Here is a 24889-nt window from a genome sequence, read left to right on the forward strand (position 1 = left end):
TAAGATTAGAATCTGCACTCTCAAACTGATTGACTGGTCTTAACATAGAAAGAATTGTTATATCATAACCTGCTTTGAATTAATTAAACAATTCAGATGCTTCTGAAGGTTTATTACCACCAGCAATATTTGTAAACAGAATTGTGACGCTGATCAATACATTGCCTATAAAAAACTGGTCATATTTAAAATGTTACATTACAAGTATTTTAAAAATGAAATTACAGTGGTCAATTTATGAACTCATCTTGTCAACATTCTCAGAAAGATGAGAAGAAGAAGATGGTGATGAGTATAGTTTTAGTAGTGAACTAATAATACAAATAATGTGAATAATTTTGAAACAGATAAATAAAATGTTTTATTTCCAGGCTTTTTAAGTTCTTTCCTCATGCTGGTGCCCTGTGTACTTAGTTTCACAATTCCCCTCACTGTTACACTGCTGGGATCAGATACTCTTCATTAAATCCACGATGATAAGGGTCATTGCTTAGTTTGTTAGAGATAAAATGAGATAAGATATCCTTCATTATCCCTGAGAGGAAATTTAACTTGCTCACCAGTGCGACACACAGCTGCAATCAACTTACAAGAAACATCAAATACATTAGGTTGCTGACAAAACAGTATAGTGGTATGATAAAACACAATAATAAACTAGAAAATTCCTGGTGAAATTTGAAGGTTAGAAATTGTGGAATTTAAAAGAGTTTGATTTGAGGTTGATTTTTTTTTAGGTAAACTTTCAGGGATGGCAGTTGTCAACTCTAGCGCTGAACATTCAGTACACGCCCATTATAAAACCCGAAACTAAAAATGACACAAAACGTAAAATGCGATTTTGTGAAAACTGTAATAGTTGTCAAAAATACTGATTTAATCACAAACAGTTTCATATCCTGTGACTCGTTTAAGGTTTCAACCGTTTTTCTAAGTTTCGCTTTTTTTATTTTTTTTTATCGCTATTTACGTCACCATAGTTACTCGAATCGCTAGACGTACGTGTTGACATATATTGTCTGGGTTTTCTCAAAAGCTGCAGGACAAGTTACGCACCGAAATTTCGATTTCGAATAATTATGCAGAATAATTATATATGCCTTCATGCTATTGCATTGCAGGCACATAATAATAATATAACGAAATAAAAATGTATTGCATATAAGATAAAAGGTACAGGTTAATAAGTACACATTTTAAAAATGACAACTGAAATAATAAAAACCAGAATTCATAATGCTTTGAACTAGAAAGGTCTCCCCTTTGCTGGTGGGTCTTTCTAATGTGACATACATCTATGAGAAAACCCCAGCAGCTTCTATGTGACATGTCCCCTCCCCCATTTTGCCTAGCAGCCGCCTCTAGTCCTCGAGCTCTGATTGGACGAGCTCACGTCAATCATGATTTGTAGCAAGTTTGCTTGCAGTATCGCGGTTGTTGATGTAGCTGTCAGAAGTCAGCCAGCGCAGAGGACAGCTAGCAGGTAAGCATGGGGAGACATCGGCAGGCTGCCTTTAGGCTACGTAATGCGATTAGCTGCACTTGACAGGTAGAAAACTGTAGTATAGATGCTCAGAATGGTTTAGAGGTTTATTTTAATATTTAAAAACATGAACTACAGGGATGGTTCGCTGACTGCGTGGCTGTGGCTTTTAGCGCTGGTATCATGTCAAATTGATTCTGGACAACACGAAACTCGTGAGCAGCATGAATGAAGCCACTTGTTCATCTTTTAAATGAAAACCAGCCTCATTCATAGTCGGCTTTTGTTGTTACTTAAAGGTCTTACAGTGTACATGAAGTGGAGAGCTGACAGCTAACCTGAGTTATCAACTTATGTCTTAGACAAGCTACTAATGAAGGAAGTATAATTAGCTTAACCTCCCAAGAAATTGCTACTCATAGTTTAGTCCGTTAACCCACGTATCTAACCGTAAATGAGAGTCCGGCAGCAGCTATGATATGTCATATCAGGGATATTACACCTGTTGCTATTCTTGTGGTTACAACCTGACCTGAGCATAAAATAAATCATTCATTACTGTTGACAGCAATCCTACAGGCGGTGATGGAGCAAACAGCTGCCACAGAGGGCGAGGGAGCTATACATTTCTACATTTACTAGCAAACCTTGTTTTCTTTAGTCCGTAAGACACTGTGCTGTATATTGTGTCAGTCCTCCTTAAGCACTATTGTTTTCTCTCAGGTAACAATGCAGTTCCTTGGCCGGCTGTTGGACACAGTCTCCTCTGTGTCAACCCTCTTCACCAACCCCTACCGGGTCCGGGATGTGCCACTGTCCGACTATGGTGGAGGAGGCAAAGTCTTGCTGAAAGAGGAGGGACGCATGGTCCTGTATAGAAACAATCAGTGCCAGTCATGGGATTGTCTTCTTATGTGCCCTGAGACGCCGAATGTTGTTCTGAGGTCAATATTGATCACATCATGGGGTGGGGGAGTGGTGTCACATGTGCCATTTGTTGTGTAATACAGACACTGAACAAAGTTTAAATGAACAGATGTTAGCTGAAATGACCACAAGTGTGTTTTAAAGATTAATTTGTTTGTTGTCTGTGATCTTATGACCACCTGCAGATTTGGTTTCATTGCTTAAGTGTAGACCACTATTGACCTACACTGTTACCTAACAAAGCAGTTTAGCTCAATCAAAACCCTTTATCGTGAATGAGTCAGTGTCATCAGTCATTCAGCCATAGATCTGAAAAGTAGACTTAAGTAATGAAGCTGTTAATGAAGCTAGTAATGAAGTAAAGAACCGGTTTTACAGTTTGCCAGAAGTGAAACCAAAAGTTAAATCTGTTGTAAGGGTGATGTAAGGGTGGGGGTTCCCAGTAATGTGAATTTGTTATAAAGGGACAGGTTTCTGAGAACTTACAGCAAATACAAACAGTAATATAATAAAGGGATCTTTGGAATTAGCATTCCCTCTGAAGAAAAAAACAGTTGTGTGCAAAAGGCAAGACATGTTAATGCATTGTTACTTTTTATTGCACACACTTAAAAAAATTAGGAAAACAACTTAACAGTTATTGTGGTATATGCAGAAGTATACTGCAAATTCTGGATGCAAAAGTCCTGCAGTCAGTCAAAGAACTGAAGCTGAACAGAAGCTGGATTCTACAGCACGACAACGATCCAAAAGAAAAACCTCTAAATCCACCATGAACTACTTCAAGAAACACAAGCTGGAGCGACTCTCACAGTCCCCTGACTTGAATATCATTTGAATATCTGTGGGTAGATCTTAAATATGCTGTGTGTGTGCAACAGCCTGAAAATATCGCAGAACTTTATACTGACTTAGAAAACTTTCCCATATGCGTATGGTTTATTTTCTTTCTATTTTAAGTTTGTTTAAATTATAAGTAACAGTAACATTTAAATACATTTTAATGCCAGTATGAAGTATCAACAAAGTATGCTGTTTTTCAGGGAGAGGCCAAACTTGCTTACAACTGCAGTTGTCTATCATATTCTTATTTATCTTCTCTGTGACTTCACAGGCAAACAGTTAGATGTCCTCTTAAAGTTCTTTTACAATTTGACAATGTAACCTCTGTGCTGCCTGAGCCAGGCTGTTTCAGGTGGGGTCAGAGGAGGACGCCATGAACTGGTTTCCGCAGTATGCCCTCAAGCTTCGCCCCTTCTACGAGACACTTCCTCTGAAGGCTGAGACCACCCAGCCAATTGTGGACTGCATCCGCAACCACCCGGACTGGAGCTCTGCCCACATTGCCGTGGAGACAGGCCTGAGGGAGTGTCTCAAACATAACTATGTGCAGAGGTAAGACAGGATGTGTTGACTTTTATTCTGAAGGGGACTGCATCTTGTCAGAAAAAAGAGAAAAATAGCTCTTATTAGTTTCCACAGTGCAAAATTATGCTTTAATATTTCTTATACTAACGGTCCAAAATTGAAAAAGAATTTACAATAATATAAAACAGTGAAAAGCAGCATATTGTCCACATTTGAGACGGGACAGCCAGTGAATTATAATAATGGATTGTCTCAGCACTAGTTCTGGCTGAGGGCAGGTTTGTTCATGGATAAGTGCATCAATAAACAGTGGAATGAGGGAATGAAGAAGGGATTAGCCTGTAATACATAAGCTTTTTCTACAGAGACATTAATACTGAGTCTGTATGCGAGTGCCAGCTACATGAAAACAATGCAACAAATACTTTTGACTGTTTATAATTGCTTTACAGTGATTTTGAAAGTTTTAGCCCATCAACTACAAATTATTTGACATTACTCCTTCCATTTTCCAAATCATGTCATTTTTGAGTTCATTTTTTTGTTTTTTTTTGGGCAGCAGTTGGTTTTCATTCTCATCAGCGCAGCATGATAATCAGTTTATAATTACTTGAAAGCTACATCCCTTCTCAATGGAAGCATTTAATTGTTATATCTATGGTCAAACTTTTGCAAAAATCTTAAATGCCTTGCATTTTCAATAGTGTTGTTGGGAAATTTAATCTGAACATGAACATAATTAAAGGCAAATTCAAAAAAAAATTTGACCTGATTTTTATCTTGGATTAAAAAGCTTGGGAGTTTTGCTGGCAAGTGTTAACACTGGGATGTTGGAATTACTCACATAACAAACAAGAAATAAACTGTCCCTGCCTGACCTGCATTACCACATCATGTTAACATAACTTTGCCAAAAGAACAAAACAAAGGATTCAGGCCAGCTCTTCATGCAGTACTGATATGATTAGAAACTGATGGCTGGCTGGAAGGAAGGAAACTTATTAACACCTGCTTTATACTTTGGAAAAGTATTTTACTGGTAGCTCTGCACATTGTAGGATCAGTAAGATCAGGAACTTAAAATCCTCACAAAATAAAGGTGAAGAATCAGTAATACATGCCACCCTGAAATCAACCCACCATCGCCCTGTCTCCAGTCAGATCAATGCTCGGGATGCGGCCGGTCAGACGCCGCTGCATCGAGCGTGTGAGCGTGGTGACTCGGTGTGTGTGAAGGAGCTGTTGGAGGAAAGCCAGGCTCGCACGGACATCAAAGACCGCAACGGGGAGACGCCCATGCACAGCGCTGCCAAGCAGGATTCTCCTCAAATCATCCAGGTGAGCACAAGTGAAGTCAGCTTCATGCATAAGGTTGTACTGTAACTGTGTTACAACATTCATATTTTCTGCTGTGGTAAATGAATTTCCCAGTTGTGGGATAAATAAAGTTAATCTAATCTAATGTAATCTAATCTAATGTAATCTAATTCATTGCTTTTAAAATTCAACTGATTGACAAGTGTTACTGTTTTACGTCAAAATTTAAAACGTTATTAACCAGTCAGGTCCTCTTAACTGCATAATAAAATTATTTTCCCTTCTTCCACCTTCTTCCACCATGTTGTCTCCTCTTCCAGGTCCTGTGCTCACGGCTGTGCTCGGGGGTGAATGAGCTGAACAAAAACGGGGAGACGCCACTCCACGTGGCCTGTCGCTTGGGACGCGTGGAGGCCGTCAAAGCTCTGTTAGATGGTGGGGCCAAGTGCGATGTCATTGGCGGCAGTGGCTACCCCATCCACAGTGCCATGAAGTACAGCGAGAAGGGGTGAGTAAGGGAAAGGGTGAGGATGATGATTCACAACATGGAGTTATTTTCTCTGTTCTGCTGTCTGTGGTGAAACAAATGATTAACTTTTAAATGGTCTCTGTAGATTTAAACCAGTCCACGCCAGTCTTAGTGTTGCACCATTTCAGATGAATGTTTCTGAAACCACATGCGCTGTTCAGATTGAATTACTTAAGCTTTTTTGTAGCTGCAGAACAGCATCTCCGGAGCTGGAAGTGTTTTTCTTTTTTCCTGAGAGACACTAAAGAACATTTGATTTTGAAGCAACAGTTTCCCCGGTTACCCTGCTGAGCTGCCTCTTTTATACATAGACCTCTAACTGTAGATGGACGCCTGTACTCTCCTTTGAGTTTTTGAAAAATGCCTTCAGGACCTGGGTTTGATGACTTTAGGATAAGGGCAGTATATAACAATAAAAATAATCTATAAGAGGAACTTTCAGAAACTCTCATCTAGGTAACTCATATAAGTAACATTGGGTAGTAATGTTGGGTAGAGAGGCCATGGAAGAATTTGTGCTAAAGGCACAAAAATTGATACTGTTTCAAAAGGGGTTACTAAAATGATCAGTTTAAAATGAAATACTGTGCAGTATAATTATGAGATATTGAATTATGTACTTTAGTTAATTTATAGTAGTAGTATTAGTCCTTTTTCAATTTATGTTTGCCTGTCAGCTGCGTGGAGGAGATCCTCAAAGCGGACCCGGGCCAGATCCAGGCTGAAGACTCTCTGTATGGAGGGACGCCTCTCCACTGGACCAAAACAGCTGAGGTGAAAAATATTACTTCAGAAATCAAGAATGAGCATATTTTCCTTCTAGCGGCGTACGGCCAGAGATGTGAACATGTTGAAGCTTTGATGAAATGTTAATGGATGTCTGACTGTTGATGACCTCTGTGAGCAAACACGGAGAACACAGAGAAACCTTTAATCCTGCACACATTTATGGCACAGCTCCCTGCCAGTGATGGCTGGATGTATGTACTCGGTGTTCCTCCCCCGGGTGCTCTGGTCTCCCAAACCAAGACTTCAGTGTTTGGAATTATAAAATGTCTCAGGGGGAGTTTATGAGGACTAAAATTAATGTTTGCTTGATCTTGATCTCTCTGTGCCAGATGTGTCGGATTCTGCTGGAGCATGGCTGTGCAGTGAATTACCTCAGTAAGACTGGAGAGACTGCCCTCCACATTTTGACCAAGAGGGGTCGCTTTGAGGCGGCCATGGTGTTGCTCACCCACGGAGCGAATGCCAACCTGAAGGGCCAGGATGGAAACACAGCCCTTCACCTGGCTATGAAGGTGTGTGTACAGGACGTATCCATAGTTTTGTTTTACAGGGGAAATCAATAACTTTTTATTCATAATCAAAATGTTTGTGAAACAGCAAAGAAAGTGGTTACAACACAGTATTTGCAACAGGGAATAAAACACAGAAAGATTTCAGGAGTTTTAAAATACTAGGCTCTTTGGAAATTAGATTCTTATTGACATTCTTGAATGGAAACTGTTCTTTGTTTTTTTTTTGTATTAAAAGTTGTAAAACTCGTCACAGATGGATAGTATCTTTAAGAAGAAAAGCATTTTTTTTATTTTTTATTACATCATGCATGTGACACTGTGCTCATTAGATGGACCACATAGAGTTGATCAAAGCTCTGATCGTGTTTGGTGCTGATGTGAAGATCCACAATGACCTGGGAGAAACTCCTGGACTCATCGCTGCCCGCACCAGCAAAGGTAAATGAGGCAGGGGGCCGGGGTGGGAAAGAGAGCTTTAAACTATGAGAAAGGAGGATGTTCGGGGGTTAAAATAAGGAAAAGTAAGAAACTCTGACTTTGGATGGTGAAATACAGCGATAAGTGTCTAGAACTTATTGTGCCTCATCTAACAAGCCCGTGTGATCTAGTCTGATGTCGGTAGTCTTATTTAAAAGCATGTGTTCTGCTGTAGATGGCAAAGTCTCTGCATGAAAATTGTTTGGTATGTACTGAGTAACTTTGAAAACGTAAATTGAATTTAGTGTTTTTTATAGATTTTTAAAATGCATGATGATCGCTAACAGCTTGCTCATGTTCTTGCTGTCTGTCTCTCTCTCTCTTCCTCCCTCTCTATCTACTCTCACTCTCTCTTCTTTCTCTAATTTATGTGGTGTGTGCATGTCTGACATATGCTTGCGTGTGTGTGTGTGTGTTTGTATTAACATGAAAGGTCCTAATAGAAAGATACTGCTGGACATGCTGTGTAGTGTAGGGGTCCAGAATTGCCTCCCTCCCTCCCCTGGCAGTCCTCCCCCCATCTCCTACAAGGCCAAGCCTCAAGGCATAGGTAACACCTCCACGCCTCACCTTTACCTGCCCTTCACTGTTCTCTGTTTCAGACTTTACGTAATTCAAATGTCTTCTTTTCTACTGGGGAGCTCTTCAATATTCTACATAATTCTTTTATATTTACTACATATTTGACAAACATACTACATATTTTACAGTTTGGCAGTTAAACAGATTTTTATCATCCAGTGCGACTTGTTTTTTGTGTTAGAATCAATTTTAATCTCTAAAATACCAAAAAACACATAAAGTTTAGTGCTCTTTCATATTCCAAAGAGTATAGAGTTTTTTATTTGACGTGCTGAAGGGCTGTAGGAAAAAGTTAAATTATGATTTGAGTCATATAAATGAAACGTATGTTAGGAGGCAGCATTGACCTGCTCTCACACTATTTATAAGCAACATACTGTGGAGGAGAGTAGTTAGACTGGTGGTGAAATGATCTGGATATTATTATTTTTTACATTCTTTATAACTTCACTCAGTTGGCATAACTTAACTCCAAACAGACGTTCATATTTAAACTCCCATGTTGCTTGTAGAAAACCCAGTGACCCCTTTCATTTTCCAATCAATACTGACCCCTGAGTACTGGTATCATATCAATAGCTGTTGTGATTGGCTGACAGGGTTTGAGGACATCATGTTTGTGGGGGCTGCAATCGGTGCGATGAATAGAGGCAAATCTGAAGTGGACGGCCCCAAAATGGAGAAAAAGAAGTGAGTAAGGAACTGTACAAATATTATCAGGGGTGGGGTCAAAGACAAGGAAGATATATAGAACAAAATAAATACATGAAATCATTTATTTAAATATGAGGGTGGTTTTATTTGTTTATATTATTGGTATATTTATTTTATTTCTATTTCGTTTTATTTATTGGAGGGTATTGCAGAGGAGGGTTTAGAGAAAATATTTGTCAAGCTGGGGACATTTTTTTGTATAAGATTAAATATAAGATTTAGCAGAATCATTTTTAAACAGTCCTTGAGAAACCTTAATCATTTCATCATTTGTATTTTCACATGAATATTGCAGATTTGGAGACAACAAAGCACAAAGTGATCTGGATTTTTTCTCTCCTCTCCTGCAGGATGGACAGACTGCTGTGTCTGGATGGTGGAGGTATTAAAGGTCTCGTGTTGATCCAGATGTTGATCGCTCTTGAGAAAGAGGCCGGTCGACCCACTAGGGAGCTCTTTGACTGGGTAGCTGGCACGAGCACAGGGGGTATCCTGGCCCTCGCTATAATACACGGTTTGTGTGTTTCCTTTTACATTTCAAATCGTTTTTATAACGTAGCATCAAAACAATAATGACGGCTCTTTTATACGTAGGTAAGTCCATGGAGTACCTGCGCTGCTTATACTTTAGGATGAAGGAACAGGTGTTCAAAGGATCACGACCCTATGAATCAGCACCGCTGGAGGACTTCCTAAAAAAAGAGTTTGGAGAGAACACCAAGATGTCAGACGTCCAATACCCCAGGTAACTGTTTTTGTCAAATGATGCTCTGGAGAAATTACTCTGCTGGTTAGAAATGTCAGCAAGGGCTCTGAAAGAAGAAGAAGAAAAGAAAAGAAAAAAATTCTTTATGCAACTGTCTACGTTTTACTACATTTCCTCTTACTTATTTGTTTCTGCTCAGGGTGATGGTGACCAGTGTTCTGGCAGACAGACATCCGGGCGAGTTGCACATCTTCAGGAACTATAACCCTCCCTCCGTCCACAGAGAGCCCCCATATGCCACCACTGCCACATTCAAGCCCCTCACCATCCCACAAGGTAATTCACAATTGCCAGTTGTGTTTGCTGGCCTGTTGCACTAGTCCTCAGATGTACTGGAGGGATAGTGGAGTGCGGTGATACTACCACTGGATGGCGTCAAAGCAATCTGTATTCAAGTCCTACACTTACTTTAAATTCTATGATCAGGTTGTCTCAGTGAAACCGGGTCTCAGTTCATTCAGGAAGTGAAACATGAAAAGAAAAGTTCTGGGTTGAGTGCAAAACCTACATCTGAGTTTATATGTCACTGTATCCATGAACAAGTGCAGTTGTGCTGTGTTGTTTGAGTGCCAGCCATGTTGTTATTACAGGATGGGAAGATGAGGATGTGTTGATAGTAGGATACACAGAGGAGCCGCCCAGAAAGCGTAGGAAGGTGACAGATGAAGGTGTGTGGATGTATGTGAGTGAGAGACTAAAAGCACTTGAAAGGAACAGCTTCACAAAGAATTGAATTTTCAAAATCCAGTCACAGTTTTAATACCTCACAAATTAAAATGTTTTCACGTTTAAATGTGCTCGAAAACAGAATAAATACTTTAAAGATTTTCAATAGCACAGCAGCAAAGAAATATGTTTCAGCTCCTCCAAGTCTCATGTCCTTGTCTTTATATCAGAACAACTTGTGTGGCGAGCTGCCCGCTCCAGCGGTGCCGCTCCGACCTACTTCCGACCAATGGGCCGCTTTCTGGACGGGGGGCTGCTGGCCAACAACCCGACGCTGGATGCAATGTCCGAAATCCATCAATACAACAAAGCTTTAAAAGCAGAGGTAGGCAAATTGACAGCTGCATGCTATTGTTATTTCTCTGTTGGTCCTCCATTGAATGCACATTCAATCGCTAACCCAAATGGATTTGTAAAGTGTTTTTCATCAGATCATTTATTTATCTCTCCCCTCCATTTTCAACTCCTCTTAACCCTCCTGTCTCTCAGGGCCACAGGGAGGAAATCAAGAAGTTGGGTATAGTGGTGTCCCTTGGTACAGGTAAACAACTTCATTACATCAATGAATATAATAAACGTGTAAACATATCAGAGGACAGGGAATTTCATTATTAGTATTTTATAGTTTATCAAATAAATAAAAAAGATAAATGAAGAAAAGATACATCTACACTAGCACTTTGAGATGAAGTGACACTTGCTTGAATCTCTGCTTCAGTATTGCATGACATTGCAAAATGCTCCTCCTAAAACTAAATTTGTTTTTCAGTTTGTTTTCCAAGAGGTTGAGGTATTTTAAGTCATGCTGTGACACTTACTGTAAATTAATAAAACTCAAACAAATAAAACACCTTTCCAGGTTCTTTTCTTCTCTTCTTTACAATTTCCAAGTCCTCCCCCATGTTATGTCTCACCACATCTTCATGTTTCAGCAGGTATTAAACTGTAAGGAGGCTCTCAGTTGTTGTTACGGGAAAATGTTCTGGCAAAGAGTTTTTAGACTTTGGAAATGTACTTTATGCCTAATGGAACATCCATGAGTGTCAAATGATGGATGCTGTTCATCCAAGATGCTCTATACGGCTCTAAAGGACTCGTACCATGTTACTTTGCTTTACCTACAGAGCTGCACAGGAAAGCTTTTACAGAACATTGTGAATAACTAACCTGAGATCACTGTCTCTCTGTTTGTATACTTATATCATATATGTGCTCATGCGTGTCTCCAGGTAAACCCCCGCAGGTGGTGGTGAGCTCTGTGGATGTTTTCCGGCCCTCCAATCCTCTGGAGCTGGCCAAGAGCTTTGTTGGAGCAAAGGAGCTGGGCAAGATGCTGGTGGACTGTGTGAGTTCAGCTATAGCACCTGCTTCAATTTGTTTTTCCACGACTGCTGGCCTCTTAACCTTCAGTTTTCTACTGCACCAACAGTATTTTTTATCGGTTCATGCAGTTACAGATGTCTTTCTTTTTTTGTAATCTCTCTAATTATAAAAATGTGTCTCTATGCCTGAACAGTGCACAGACTCTGATGGCTGTGCAGTGGACAGGGCCACCGCCTGGTGTGAAATGATCGAGACCATCTATCACAGGTCTGCTAACCATCAACCACTTCCTTTTTACAACTGCTTCAGCTCTCTGTTTTTAAGTCTTTATCTGATTCAGCCTGCCCTCATCCGTTTTTCTGACTAAACATCTTTTTCACACCACATCTTCCTTGGCTCATATCACTTTGCCTCATGCTCACTTTGCAGTGGTTAAAATGATTAAGACGTGTTGCAACAGGGACATGACACAAGACACGACTGCAGTTTTATCATATCATAGATCATTAACTCATATTAGTCATTTCCTTCTCTGTGTCATTGAGCTCAGAAGTGTGTATACAGCTATCCATAACCTCTTTTATTCAAACACAATTCTCCAGGCTTTCATACATTTAATTTTGTTTCTGTTACCTGTACTGTCTCATTTGCAATTCCCTATTATTGTCTATTCATTTTAAAGTGCAGTGGAAACTACTTATATTGAGAAATTTGACCCAGACAGACACAATCACTATAAACAGTTTCCACTGTACTTTGAAACTCTTCACAAATCACTGTGTTTATTGTCTTTTGTGCAGATTGAGCCCCCAGCTGTCACAAGAGGTGATGCTGGATGAGGTGAGTGACGCAGTCCTGGTGGACATGCTCTGGGAAACCCAAATGTACCTTTATGAGAAGAGAGATGTCCTCCAATCCCTGGCAAATATGCTACTGGACAACTGAAAGCACAAGAAAATAACAAGGAGAGGCTGTGAAAATGAGACTGTGACAGAAGAGGAGATGGCGTATATGAGAGGAAGGGAGAGCTCTCTGAGTGGAGTCAAAGACAAGAGTGATTAGACAAGGCAGGTGTTGACGTTGCCCTGATGTCACCTATTGCGATGCAAGTCATGTAGCATCATGTGACCTTATCACTGACCTTATTATCATCATGGTTTATCAAGTTTACTGTTTGTACATAAACCAGTGAAGGACAGAGTGTAGCTAACTGCAGCTAACTGTGTTTTTTTTGCCCTATCCATAGTGTTTGGTAACAAATAGAGTCAGACCATGTTTGAGTCCAATTCTGATTGGTTGTGATAAAACTAAAACACTTGTCATTCTTCCTTTTGTGTTCCTTTTTTCTTTTCTTTTTTACCAAAGTAACTACAAAGGCTCTGAATATACAGACATTTTGCATGAGGCTATATGATCAAAGGGAACCTGCAGTATCAGTGCAAGATCTGCATTATCCTGTAGCATTTGGACAACAGTGATGATTAAAAGGTTCTGCCTTGTGTGTCTGGGACCCAAATTGGTACCATTTCCTTTTCAAAGTGCATTTAAATGCCTTCTTAAGTTATCTATACCGACTTTAACACAGTATTTAACCTCACACTGATAACTTTCTTGCACACTGTTACATCCTCCTGGTGTACTGTGAATGAGTTCTGGCACATATTTAACGTACTGTTTTAACAGGACTGGCAACTAGACTTGAATTATCAACTTACTTGAAAGACAAAGAAACTGAAGACTCACTGCTACTTGCACATTGTAAACTCGAGGCAACAAATTATTTCTTATGCTTTTTTTTGTATCTGGATTAATTATTGAAGTGTATAATGGTATGGTAATAAAATATATCAATATTTAATTAACATGTATCCATGATCGATTTGTTTCTTTGTTGCAGCACTCATGCACATGATTAGAAAGGTGTGGTCTGTAGTTTAATTCAGCCTGTGTCTGACTGCCTTCTATGTTTTATTAATTAATCACTGTGGCCACTAAAAAAAAAAAGTCAAAGCACAGGTGTAAGAGTCCAATTTATTTAAATGTACAATCCAGTCTGTAACTGTAAAGTGAAGGGTCACTGTTAAGCTAAATAGATAAAACAAACTGTAAATAATGAACATAATTCATAACTTTTATAAGGTTTTGCTTTAGCCCACAACTGATTGGGAATAAATTTTCGATGAACACTGGAATTATTGTACTTATGGTGAACTTTAAAGGCTGTACATGTCTCACACTCACACACTCTCTCTCTCTCTCTCACACACACACACTCTCTCTCTCTCTCTCACACACACACACACACACACACACGCATGAACACACACGCACACACACACACACACACACACCTGGTTACTGTTCATTCTCATTTATAAAAGGTGGTGGGAAGAGGTGAAGGGGTCGGTTCGATATATGGTTGAAACATTAACGGTTTACTGGTTGTTGCACAGCTTAACCCAACCAAAATGACAGTGTTGGGTTTGTAATATATGGCAGCCTAATAAACGTAGACAAGTAAAACACTTCAGTGATGTATAATAAACCAGACAGTTGACAAATTAAAGAAAAAACCAAGATAAAGTGTATTAGTAAGGTGTTGAGCCAAAACAGCTTCAGTGGTTGTTAAACTGGGTTGAGAACTTGTGACTGAAGGCCACAGCATATGATTCAAATCATTTAATTTTCAAACATTCACCAGGATTCTGCTTATCCTGTTAACTAACAACATAATTAAATTCAGGATACAACTTTACTACTTGTGGTTCTAAATCACAACAATTTGCCTTGCTAACAATTTTCAGGTCAATTAAACTCATAAATTAAGATTCATTGAAGGTAAACATAATTTGAAAAGAATAAACAATATCAAACAAAGGACATTGGAACACACAGAGACACACTGTTTTAGGATTTTCAGCTTTCATTAAAAAGATAAATCACAGTACAGATTACAACACACCAACACAGCTTTATGACAAACTCTTACCACAGGTCCTCAATTTGATTCAATTCAAAGAGCTGGATGTCGGTCTGAGCCATCAACCTCGGGCCGGCCAGCACTGCCTCTCTAAAGGCCACGTAGTCCTTGAGGATGAGGGACCACCAAGTTGTGAGTCGTGACGTGGCCACTGGCTGAAGAAGGCAGAGCTGGCTCCAAATGGTCTCCATCAGGCGGCCGGCGCTGGCACAGAGAAAGGTTTCAAATGTTAATGTTAAAATCTGTGTGTGAATGTAATACACAGACAACAGAAGTGTAAAAGCAGCTGAAAAAACAAACTCTGAATTACACCTCATCCTATGTCAGTTAGACATACAGTGCATTTAGAAAGTTCTGTGATGAAATTGTTAAATTCATTCATCAATGAACAATATCAGCAAGCTAGCTGCTAATACTAACTTGCTTACAGTAAGTCCAGGCAGCCAACTGTATAACCTTAGCCTAGCATCAGGGGACTGGCCGTGATAGTCGAATAAGTCGTTTTCGACAAAGAACTTGTAGCCTTTCTCAAGTTTATCACTTGAGGTTAATGAAAACATTTCCGCGATTCTGTTGACATCAGCCATTGTAGTCTTCGGCAAGTTGTGGAGTGACTTGTTGAAAATAATTTTGAATCGTTTAGGAAGGTTTACTGACCGGTTGCAGTCACTCAAGGTAACCGGATGTAAACACCCACGGCTTTTGACTACTTCCGCTTTCGTGACGCACAGCGTGAAAAGGGCCTATTTCAGGCCTAAATGGCGGCGAACAGACAAGCATCGGAAAATAGCGTGTAAGCGGCGGAAAGATACAAATCACAACTTTCGGCCAGGGCCACAATAAAATCCGAGCGGAAACAGAATGCAGATAGGGATTAAGATCGTGGATTAATGATCCAAAAAATATATGATCTTTTTGCCAGATGGCACGAAACAGGCTATGTTAAAACTTATGTAACCGAGCGTCTTATCTTATCTTATCTCCACACTTATCTTTAGTTCTGTACTCCACGTGTGACCCCAAAACAGTTTCCAACACATAGTAGGAAACACAGGAAAGGCTGGTACACCCATGGATGTATTATAAGACACACCCCCCATGGAAACGTCCCCGTTTTGCCATTAAGAGAAAAAATGACAAATCCACAGTGTGCAATGCAAAACCAGCACAAATACCAACAGTGCAGTGTAAAAAAACTAAATCAGTAAATCAACTATTCTCCCACCTTAATGAGGAATTAGCTGATCAGAAATGCAATACAAACTGGTTTTCAACTGGACACTGTGCCAATCAGTCAGTGCCAATATAAAACAGAGGCACACAACAAAAACCAACACTTCATAGCAGTTAAATAGCATAACACATAGCAAACAAAGCAGAGTCTGTTACACTTACATTACTTGGTTGTGGTTTAAGTACTGGTGCCAATGGAAATGAGAGCCTATTTCACTCAATGCTTAATCCTAGCTGACACTATTTAGTGGCAAATACAACCTCATTAAAATAGTTAATTTAGTAGTAGTATCCAGTCCAATCTCAAAGCAGAGTCCAATCAGAGGGCAGGTGGTTCTGTCGCCTTCATTGGCAGATCCTGGGTCCCTGTATGTTCAGAAAAAACTAACTGCTTGAACGTACACGGACCAGAAACAACAAAAATTCAGTTCAATTTATTCAGGGTCTCAACTTTGTGCTAGTTCCATTCAATTCATTCTTTTAACCTATGCTTTTGAGCCTAACCCCTGCACACCCTTTCACTCACTCTTTTTCCTGATCATCACATGGAGTGGCAGTGCGGGTAAGCACATTTTCTTTCTCTTTAGTTTTATCCTATGTGCATGAATAGTAGAACTGAGTACTATTCATCCTTATTCCTCAAGATGGACATTTGATTAGTTTTGACTTGACTTCTAATTTTTGTATTCAAAATTATAGAAGCCATTATATAGAAGTCATTATTGTGGATTTTATTCAAATGATCATGTAAACTTAAAAATTAAAATGTAATTTCCCACACATGTATTCTACGATTACACTGGACTGGAGTTGATGAAATCAACAAAGCAGGAGAAGCAGTCAACAGGTTCTGTTTCAAAGTATTTATTTATTTTGCTTACAGTCAGACAGGTGTGAGTGGTTATATTTCTTCAAATAAAAGTGCACATATAGGTCAAATTCTATCATATTATCTTGAGCAAACAACTATGAACAATTCTAAATCAAAATCTAAATGATGTACCAGTTAACAAATAAACATGACTTGAGAAAATATAATGAAATTTACTCACTCAACGCACTCAGGAACAAAGGCAAATGATTAAGACAGTTTGTTTATTTATTTAGCTTAGCTCCCCTTAAATGACTGCTGCAGCCAACACGTTTGTTCCAAACGCGCAACCTTTACTTCGAAGACAAGCTGTTTGTTTCCGGCTGTCGACTTCCTTGTTCAATTTTCATGGTGCAAGCTGGATAATGGAAAAAACTGTCGCTTTGGTGCACTAAATTGAATTGCACGTAGTCATTCAGCGGGACAATAACACACGCAAAGTGATAACAGCGTTTAGGCAGCATCGGCTAATGAACAACGAGCTCACAAACGTCAACATACATTTACACTTACCATAAGTAGGTCAATGAAATTAGCCCCCCCCCATGGCATTTTTCATTATACAACGTGAACAACTGCAGGAGAATTATACTTCATGCACAGACCCATATTACATTACCGGTAATACAAAAAAAGAAAACAAAAGGCGGCCATTAGTTTTTATGCTTGGCCTCAGGCACTGGCAACAAAGACATCAACACGGACAAATCATTTCATGTTAGGTGAGTATTTTCTCAAATAGCTGTTCGTTAGCTCTCTGCAACATAAGAGGTGATACAAAAAAAAGTATAAAAATGAAACGATAAATGTTTACTAATTAATTATTCGAGAAATAAGTTATTAGCTTAGCTAGCTTTAGCCGACAGGATTGCTAGCATGACTTTGCAAACCTACCATGAACTGCTCTGGTTGCTTAGCAACACTTTAGCTTTTTAAAGCCGTTGGTTCAGTGGCCTAGCATATCTACACCTGGCCAGCAATTTCATAAATAATGTGGGCGTTAAACACTATAACTTGAACTCAATCCCTTTTTTGCCTGACTTTCTTTGAGTGACTGCAAGAGACGACCATTAGCTGAGATGGTTAGGGCTAGCAGTCACTGGAAAAGGCGTCAACAGGACATTTGGTGAGTATTTTTTTGTTTAATTAGCCGTATATTAGCTTATTGTAACATAACACTTGTTACCCAATTAAATGTTAACGAAAAACAGTGACTTCAATTCTTTATTTTTATTCTATTTTAGAGAAAGAAGTAACTTAACTATCGCCAGCTAGCGTTAGCCTGCGGCATTGCTGCCATGATTTTTCTAACCAACCGTGAATTGCCCGGGTTAATTCGGTGTCCCTGCCTCTAACGGTACAGTTTGCCAACAGATTATAAGAAATACAGATGTTGGACATAGTCCTGCAGAACTTTTTGTTGTAACTTAGATTAATTTGAACATTTCACAGATGTTTCACAGAAATAGTATTTGTTTGAGGGTTGTTACTGCGTATTGAGGAGTACTAGTCCACTTCAATTTTGACACAGTGAAAGTCTACACAGCAAGTCCTGGCTAAATGACTTAACAGGCAGGACTGTGGTTAATCACAGTAACTAAAAGGTCCTCATTTCACATAAAACAGGTGGTGGGTGTTGGTCAGTGCTCTCAAGTGTGCCTCTGAAGTGACGTTGGACATCTGCCTACTCATTTACAGTAGGCACCTGTAGACAAGCTCATCAACTGAACTCCCAACATGTAAGTAATGAACAGAACAATACTCAACTTCTGTACATCACAGACGCATCATCATACATTACAGAGGCAGGTGAGCTGTTGCATTCATTCATTTACTTTGTTGTTGAAATTTTTAGAGGCCCACTACCTGGCCATCACCCCTGAAAGTGAAGAAAAGAATGTGTTAGTAGACTTGTGGTCACTTGAAAAATGTAAAAAGAAAAAAACAAATTTTCTCAGTTGAGATGGGTTTCACTTCAGTTTAACTATAAGGCTATCAATAGTTGACTGCATTCAGAATATTGCATAGCCCTGTTAAGTATGTGTCATGCAAATCAGATCAATGGTGTATTGAATGATTATGGGCTTAGGTAGCCCATAAGTTTGACTGATCATTACGATCCAACACTAGGAAATTTGGCTTGGGCTTCCCACAATGCTGCATTCAAAACAATCCTCATACATAAAGACAGGGCAACACAGCTAGACCACCACCAGGGGGTTATCACACTATACTACAAATCTTTGTATAAGCACACACTCAATTTCCACTGTTGACACCCACAAATAACAACATAACAAATTCTTGAATTATTATTTTTTGGTCTTGGCTCAATCAAATAATTGAATGAATGGATGATAAACAGAACTTACTAAAGTGATGTACATTATTATTTTACCCACCCCCATGATTCTGTGTCTTTATTTAAATCATCATATTTGTTATTGTCTTTTATCTATTTAGATTTATGACCCCAAAACCGTTTCCTAAGTTTGAACAGGCCATGCAGTCTGTCAGTTAGTTCAAACTCAGTCTTAAGGAGACAGCAGATCCTTGAGGCCCCTTTACAGCACAGATCTGGAAAATGAAAACTGTTGACTCTCATAGTGTCTAGAACTTATGCTAGAGATGGGTAAAGCCACTAAGAGGATCCTGAATCAGTTGTAATGGTAAGAGATGCTCACTTAGGGCTCATTTTGCGTCTAAAGTTGACAACAGCATAAGCAGCATGGTCCTCTTTTTTAGGCTGAGGTGGTTGGGCGCTGGAGTAAAGAGGATCTGTCTGAGTCTTAGAGAAGTGGACTCTGCTATAATGAAGGTCATCAAGGTCATCCTGCTCTGTTGGTTGAGCTGAGGTGTCTTCATACACAGGGCCAAGATTTAACTAATGAGGAACAAGACAAATAATAATATATATTACAAATAATACAAATAATATATCAGATTGTTGGACAATAATTCTATACATTGAAAACTGGACTGATTAAGTTTTTGGGGGCCTTACTGATGTTTAAATACAGCATAGCAGTAGGTATTCATTGACAGGAGTAACTCTTTGATACCTGACAGCCTTAAAAAGAATGATTCTCCCCGAAATTTGTTTTATAAAAATAAATGTGTATACACCAACTAATTTTATTGCAGCTGAGTCTAATCTTCATCATATCAATAATGAATTTCATTTGATTGATCTATTTCAAATTTTTTTTTACAGATGACTAATTGGCCTTTTAGTGTATTGGAAAGATAATGTAGCTGTCTAATGTGGACTGCAGTAGAAGAAATGTTACATCCTACATTACAAAAATTAGACCCATATAGCTAATGGCACAATGTACTTGTAATCAGTAAAATGATGATTGATTATGTGTTACTTGAAGAATCACTCTACCTGAAGGAAAGCAGGATAGATGACTTGTACTAAGTGGCCTGTAATGTGTGGGATTTTTTTTAGCTCTTTCGCTGTCAAGACTTTTAAATCCTATGGGCCTGTATTCATGGCTTAATGTTCTGCAATAAGTTTGTTGAAATTAGTGTTTTTTTACCTGCTCAGTGTTCTCTGTTGCTTCAGTTGTAGGACACTGACCTGAAGTCCTCTTTCTTCTGGTTAGTGAAAGAAATGTACATAAATACGGTATTTCAGATAAGAAATTGAATGTTATTGATCTGCAACAGAGCACTGTGTTGCTCACCTCATCCAAAAGAGGACCACTAGAGATACTAGAGGTATGATAACCAGGAGAGCAGCACCAACTCCTGCAGCAGCTGCTGATATGTGTTTCTTGCTGATACTTCGGACTGTTAGAGTCTTCTCACTGGATTTTTTGCCGGGTTTGACAGCACATGAGTAGTTTCCGGCATGCTGACTGCTGACTGGGTCCAGAACCAGGTATTTGTTTTGGTCTTGTGGCACGATCAGAGGTTGACTATTCAAGTACCACACGTAGGTCATGTTAACAGAAAGAGGACAGCTAGTGATGCAAGTCAGTGTGACTCTCTGGCCCTCTGTCACCACTGCAGGGTGCAACCTCACTTTCACACCTGAAAAATGTTTAGATGGGTCAGTAAATGAAAAAAAAAACTATCCACAAGTTCTCAAATCTGGATAACAACTCCTAATATCTGTATGGCACAATAGCTCATTTGGCATTTCTCTGCACATCAATGCTCCACAAATTATTCACTCTCCCTAAAGCTTTAGATTTGGTTTGAATTAAGCAATCAAGGCAATGTTGATGGCAAGATCACCTTTAAGGTAAAAAAAAAAATTCAATGATCTCTGAAATCTCTGAAACCTGAGCCAGCCTCAAAATGTTGGACACATGTTCCTGAAAAGTCCATGAGTTTGAGTGAAGCTGAACCAAAGACTAAAAATAAACATTTCAGTTCATGAGACATTTTTGTTCCTCTTTTTTAGACAAACTTGGTCAAAGACACTGTGGTAACATCCATACAGTTACAGAGTTATTTTATTTATAATACAGAATTACCTGTGACAACCAAAGTCACTCCAGGAAAATAAAGCATTTTCGATGTAGCTGTCAGGGGTTTGAATATGTATTCGCCAGAGTCATCCTTCTTCAGGTTTGTGATTGTCAGCGTGTGGTGATTCTTCCTGTTTTCATTATACTGCATACGATCTTCAGCCTTGATCAGCTCTTCGGTATCCTCCTCACCATTTATCTTTATCTTTATCTTAAACCAATATTTGTACTTGGGCTGCTGCTTGTTGGGATGTGAGTATTCGCTTGAAATGTTCACTGAAGAGCCTTGTAGAGCACAGATTCTCCTGATGGCATAATTCACAGTCCAACAGCTCTCATTCTCAAAACCTGAAATATAGAAAAAATAGCAAGTTTTAGGAAAAATGTTGAGACTTAATTACATCAAGGAATAATGATATTTTACATCGAATTCAGTGCTCTTGACCTATGGATGACTATTCATTGAATTGTTAGTCTAGTGGACTGACATTTGTGTTTTTGTTTTTTTGACTGGACCGCCTTAGAAATGTGAATGTCCATTACTGACTGTGTGATGCACCATTGGTCAGCCGAATGTCGTTTGACTGAGTGATAAGATTACATGATTGGTCGGCCGAATGTTGGAGTTTCCCCATTGGCCGTTGCTCTTTAGAAATGCATTGACACTAACAGTTTCTATTATATCATCAGGGGGTGTTCACAGGTAGTGTTGCCAGCTTTGTGCCTTTGTTGCTACATTTACCAACCTTTAAAACCCTGTTAGCAACTTTTTTTTTCATGAAAGCACTCAGCAACAAAACTAGTGACTTTTTGGACAAACCTTATCTATTTTCTGTAGAGCAGAGTCACAAGTATTGCACTGCGAATGGCTTAAAAGTGACTGCTGATTAACATGTAGTCTCAATAGGCCACATTTCAGTGACTATTTTATATTTGTTCATGTTGTCTGACAACAGAAACTGAAAAACATGTAATGAGAACAGCTTGATTGGGATTTTGGCTGTATTAAAATACTGTTAATGTGAGCACAGAGAGTAGGTGAGAAGCAAGCAGATAAAGGGCTGGAACGTGCCTACACCAGGCAGAATGCAAATACCACACAATGACGTCTTGTATATGATAAACAGAATATTACGTCATCCAGCAACAACATTTAGTGAGTTCTCAAGCTGGGTTTAGCTTCTCTCCATTGAAAATATTTGTTTACACTAGTTCCAAATCAGCTTTCATCTATGTCCTCAATTTCATATATTGACCGTAAACAGTCCAGCCATATACTATGTTTTAATCCAGTCTTGATATTTGTGGAATTCTTCATTTCTCTACTGTGAACATATGCAGTTAATCAGCTGCTTCTCACATGTACCAACGCAAGTTCAAAGTCATAGGAAAATGTTTTAAGGCTGTTTCTTTCAAATAGTTACATTTTCTGTGTCCAGATTTGTCCAATTTGTAGTTTTATGACTAGTTTTACAGGAAGGTCTATCTCCTGTTTTCCCTGATGGACTCTGACAATACAGTTTATTTAGTGCTTTCATGGCCTATTCTGTTGACTTGAATAATTAAACATGCAAATACATGATCAGATCATTCAGTTTGCACCTCAGGTCAACTGCAATAAACTCTACTCACTTATTTTACCCACTCCAATGATGCTGTGTCATTACTCAGATCATCATATTTCTTAGTTCATGTGTTTAAACAGACCATAGTCTGTAAATTGGTCCATACTCACAGACTTCAGGAGACAGCAGATCCTCAAAGCCTTCCACAGCACAGGAGTAGCTGTCAGCTGAGGTGGAAACTAAAACCTGTTGTCCCTTAGCGTTTTTGTACAGTTGTCTGTTCTGGTACCACCTATAGGCAGTTTGAGGGTCAGTCAGTGGACAGTTGGTGGTACAGGTCAGGGTACGCTGTGACATAGAACTCCTCTGGAGACGTACTTCTGTTGGAAGATGATGAATACACTTTTAATGTGTGCTGTGTTACATTTAGTAAACAAGGATCATCAAGTGTTAGATATAAACTCTCAAAGTGTGATTTGCACAGTTGAATAAGTTGCTGAATAAGTATAAGTGAGAAAACAAAACACAAATATCGACAGTGTAAACACAAAATAAATAATAGATTGTACAAAAGATCTCTATTTTAAAAAAATAGATCAGAGCTCTGAGGGTGGGAGGTTTGTAAATGTTTGTGTAACTTAACCTGTGGGATATGTGAGGGAGCAGGACTCATTCACTGATGTCTGCTTGTAAGAACACATTCTCCCTTGAGCGTAGGTCACATTAATGCAGGCTGGTGTGACAGAATCTGAACAAAGAGAAATTAGATTTAGTTTTTTTATTAGTGAACAAGTTCCTGAATCATTCCTTGTTTTTTGAAAGTGTAAGATGTTAAACCACACACTTATAAACATCATATAGGAATTTAGTGGAAAGGTTTACACAACAGACGATTTTAATGGAGTTGAAATGGGCTAGCAAGTTCCAACAATTTCCCAAGCAGTTAATCAACCAAACTAAGACAGCAGTTTATTCAACAGACAATATTTAATCAAGATAAAATCAAGATTAAGTGTTAGAAGGAAAAATGCTTTTTATTGAATTAAAAAAAGAAATATTCCTGCACCTACACTTATATTTTTAAATTCATACCAGAAATTACAGTATGTTTTACAGTTCAGGTTGTGTAACATGATAAGGAACTAAATGTTGTGACTCACCCACAGAGACTTCAGGGGCTCTGTTATCCTCGTAGCCTTTGATAGCACAGGAGTATCTGACTGCTTCCTCACTGCTGACCAGCTCTCTGTACCAGGGAGACCAGTCCTGATAGAGATGCTTTCTGTTCTTGTACCAGATGTAGGCTGCAGGGTTTTCAGTCAGAGGACAGCTGGTGCTACACATCAGTGTCACTGTCTGTTCCTCAGTGGTAGGAAATACCTTTACCTGCAGATCTGCGATAATGGTGAATATACAGTAGATAACACAGGCATTCACATATACATGTCATTTTAATGCAAAAATAAGTGACAGCCACTGTACCTGCAAGTTGGAGGTTGATTTTATTTAGCCAGCAGTGATACGAGTGGCCTGTATTCTCACTGCAGCAGTAAAACTTTGCATCGCTCTCTCTCAGATCTTTGATTGTTAGAGTGGGTTGATTTTTGTCGGACATGTTGTGTGTTACACGATGTCCATCTACAGGGATCTCGGTCATGACATACTTGTAGCCATCCTCCTCTACAGTGTACCATTTGTTGCTTGAAGTGGGATTTCTAGCTGAGCAGCGCAGATCAACTGATAAACCTTTTACAGCACAGATGCTTCTTGCTCGTCCATGAACCCCTTGAATAGAAGTTTTTATTTGCAAACATCTGGACAGATTCATAGTATTTTAAGAGCTGTTTGTAACAGGTCATAATCTTGAGAGTTAAACTGTAACACATTTTCAATTCAGTTAAACTTTCTGTTCAGTAGTTTGTTCAGCTTTTTTTTCAATTTAACTCACCCCAGTAAAACAATTTTTTAATACTTTACAGTAAATGAGTGTATGATGAGAAGGATAAAGAAGAAATCATACCTGAGATGTAGAGGATGAAACTCATAAGCACACATCCAGCTCCTGCCAACAACATGGTTGTTGTGGTCCTTCAGTTTCCAATAAAAACGTTTATTGTATAAGGGTATATGTATCAGTCTTATAACAAATGCTGCATTCATAAAAACTCATTCAAAAAATAGAAAATGTAACCCAGTGATTTAAATTCAACAACAGTTCACTCACAGCCCAAAGACTGGAGATG

At 39.0% G+C, this 24889-nt stretch overlaps 2 protein-coding genes across 4 annotated transcripts; one reads left to right on the plus strand and one right to left on the minus strand.

Annotated features, from left to right (window-relative positions):
- The first annotated feature begins 1430 nt into the window (after positions 1-1430).
- pla2g6 (phospholipase A2, group VI (cytosolic, calcium-independent)) lies at positions 1431-13375 on the plus strand. 3 transcript variants are annotated; one of them, XM_087169863.1, is made up of 19 exons: positions 1431-1483; positions 2207-2427; positions 3596-3805; positions 4936-5116; positions 5416-5603; positions 6302-6398; positions 6743-6925; positions 7255-7363; positions 7836-7952; positions 8584-8674; positions 9049-9212; positions 9293-9443; positions 9604-9740; positions 10055-10132; positions 10361-10515; positions 10680-10731; positions 11420-11535; positions 11707-11780; positions 12314-13375. In XM_087169863.1, the coding sequence occupies exons 2-19, from the start codon at positions 2213-2215 to the stop codon at positions 12456-12458; spliced, it is 2463 nt and encodes an 820-aa protein (XP_087025989.1). In that variant the 5' UTR covers positions 1431-1483; positions 2207-2212; the 3' UTR covers positions 12459-13375. The 3 variants fall into 3 exon arrangements, with proteins under 3 accessions (XP_087025989.1, XP_023286965.1, XP_023286966.1); XM_023431197.2 differs by lacking the exon at positions 10055-10132; XM_023431198.2 differs by lacking the exons at positions 7836-7952; positions 10055-10132.
- Positions 13376-17142: 3767 nt separating this feature from the next.
- On the minus strand, positions 17143-24889 carry LOC147817677 (uncharacterized). The gene is made up of 9 exons (XM_087169868.1): positions 24667-24889; positions 24129-24431; positions 23807-24040; positions 23290-23394; positions 22817-23026; positions 21088-21429; positions 20290-20638; positions 20143-20200; positions 17143-19481 (listed from the first exon to the last, which is right to left on the minus strand). Exons 1-9 carry the CDS (start codon positions 24719-24721, stop codon positions 19278-19280), a joined length of 1860 nt encoding a protein of 619 aa, XP_087025994.1. The 5' UTR covers positions 24722-24889; the 3' UTR covers positions 17143-19277.

Source organism: Seriola lalandi, unplaced genomic scaffold (assembly GCF_002814215.2).
Source record: "Seriola lalandi dorsalis isolate HSWRI2012SDOR001 ecotype SW California unplaced genomic scaffold, Sedor1 jcf7180002054918, whole genome shotgun sequence".
In the NCBI taxonomy this organism is placed as follows: domain Eukaryota; kingdom Metazoa; phylum Chordata; class Actinopteri; order Carangiformes; family Carangidae; genus Seriola; species Seriola lalandi.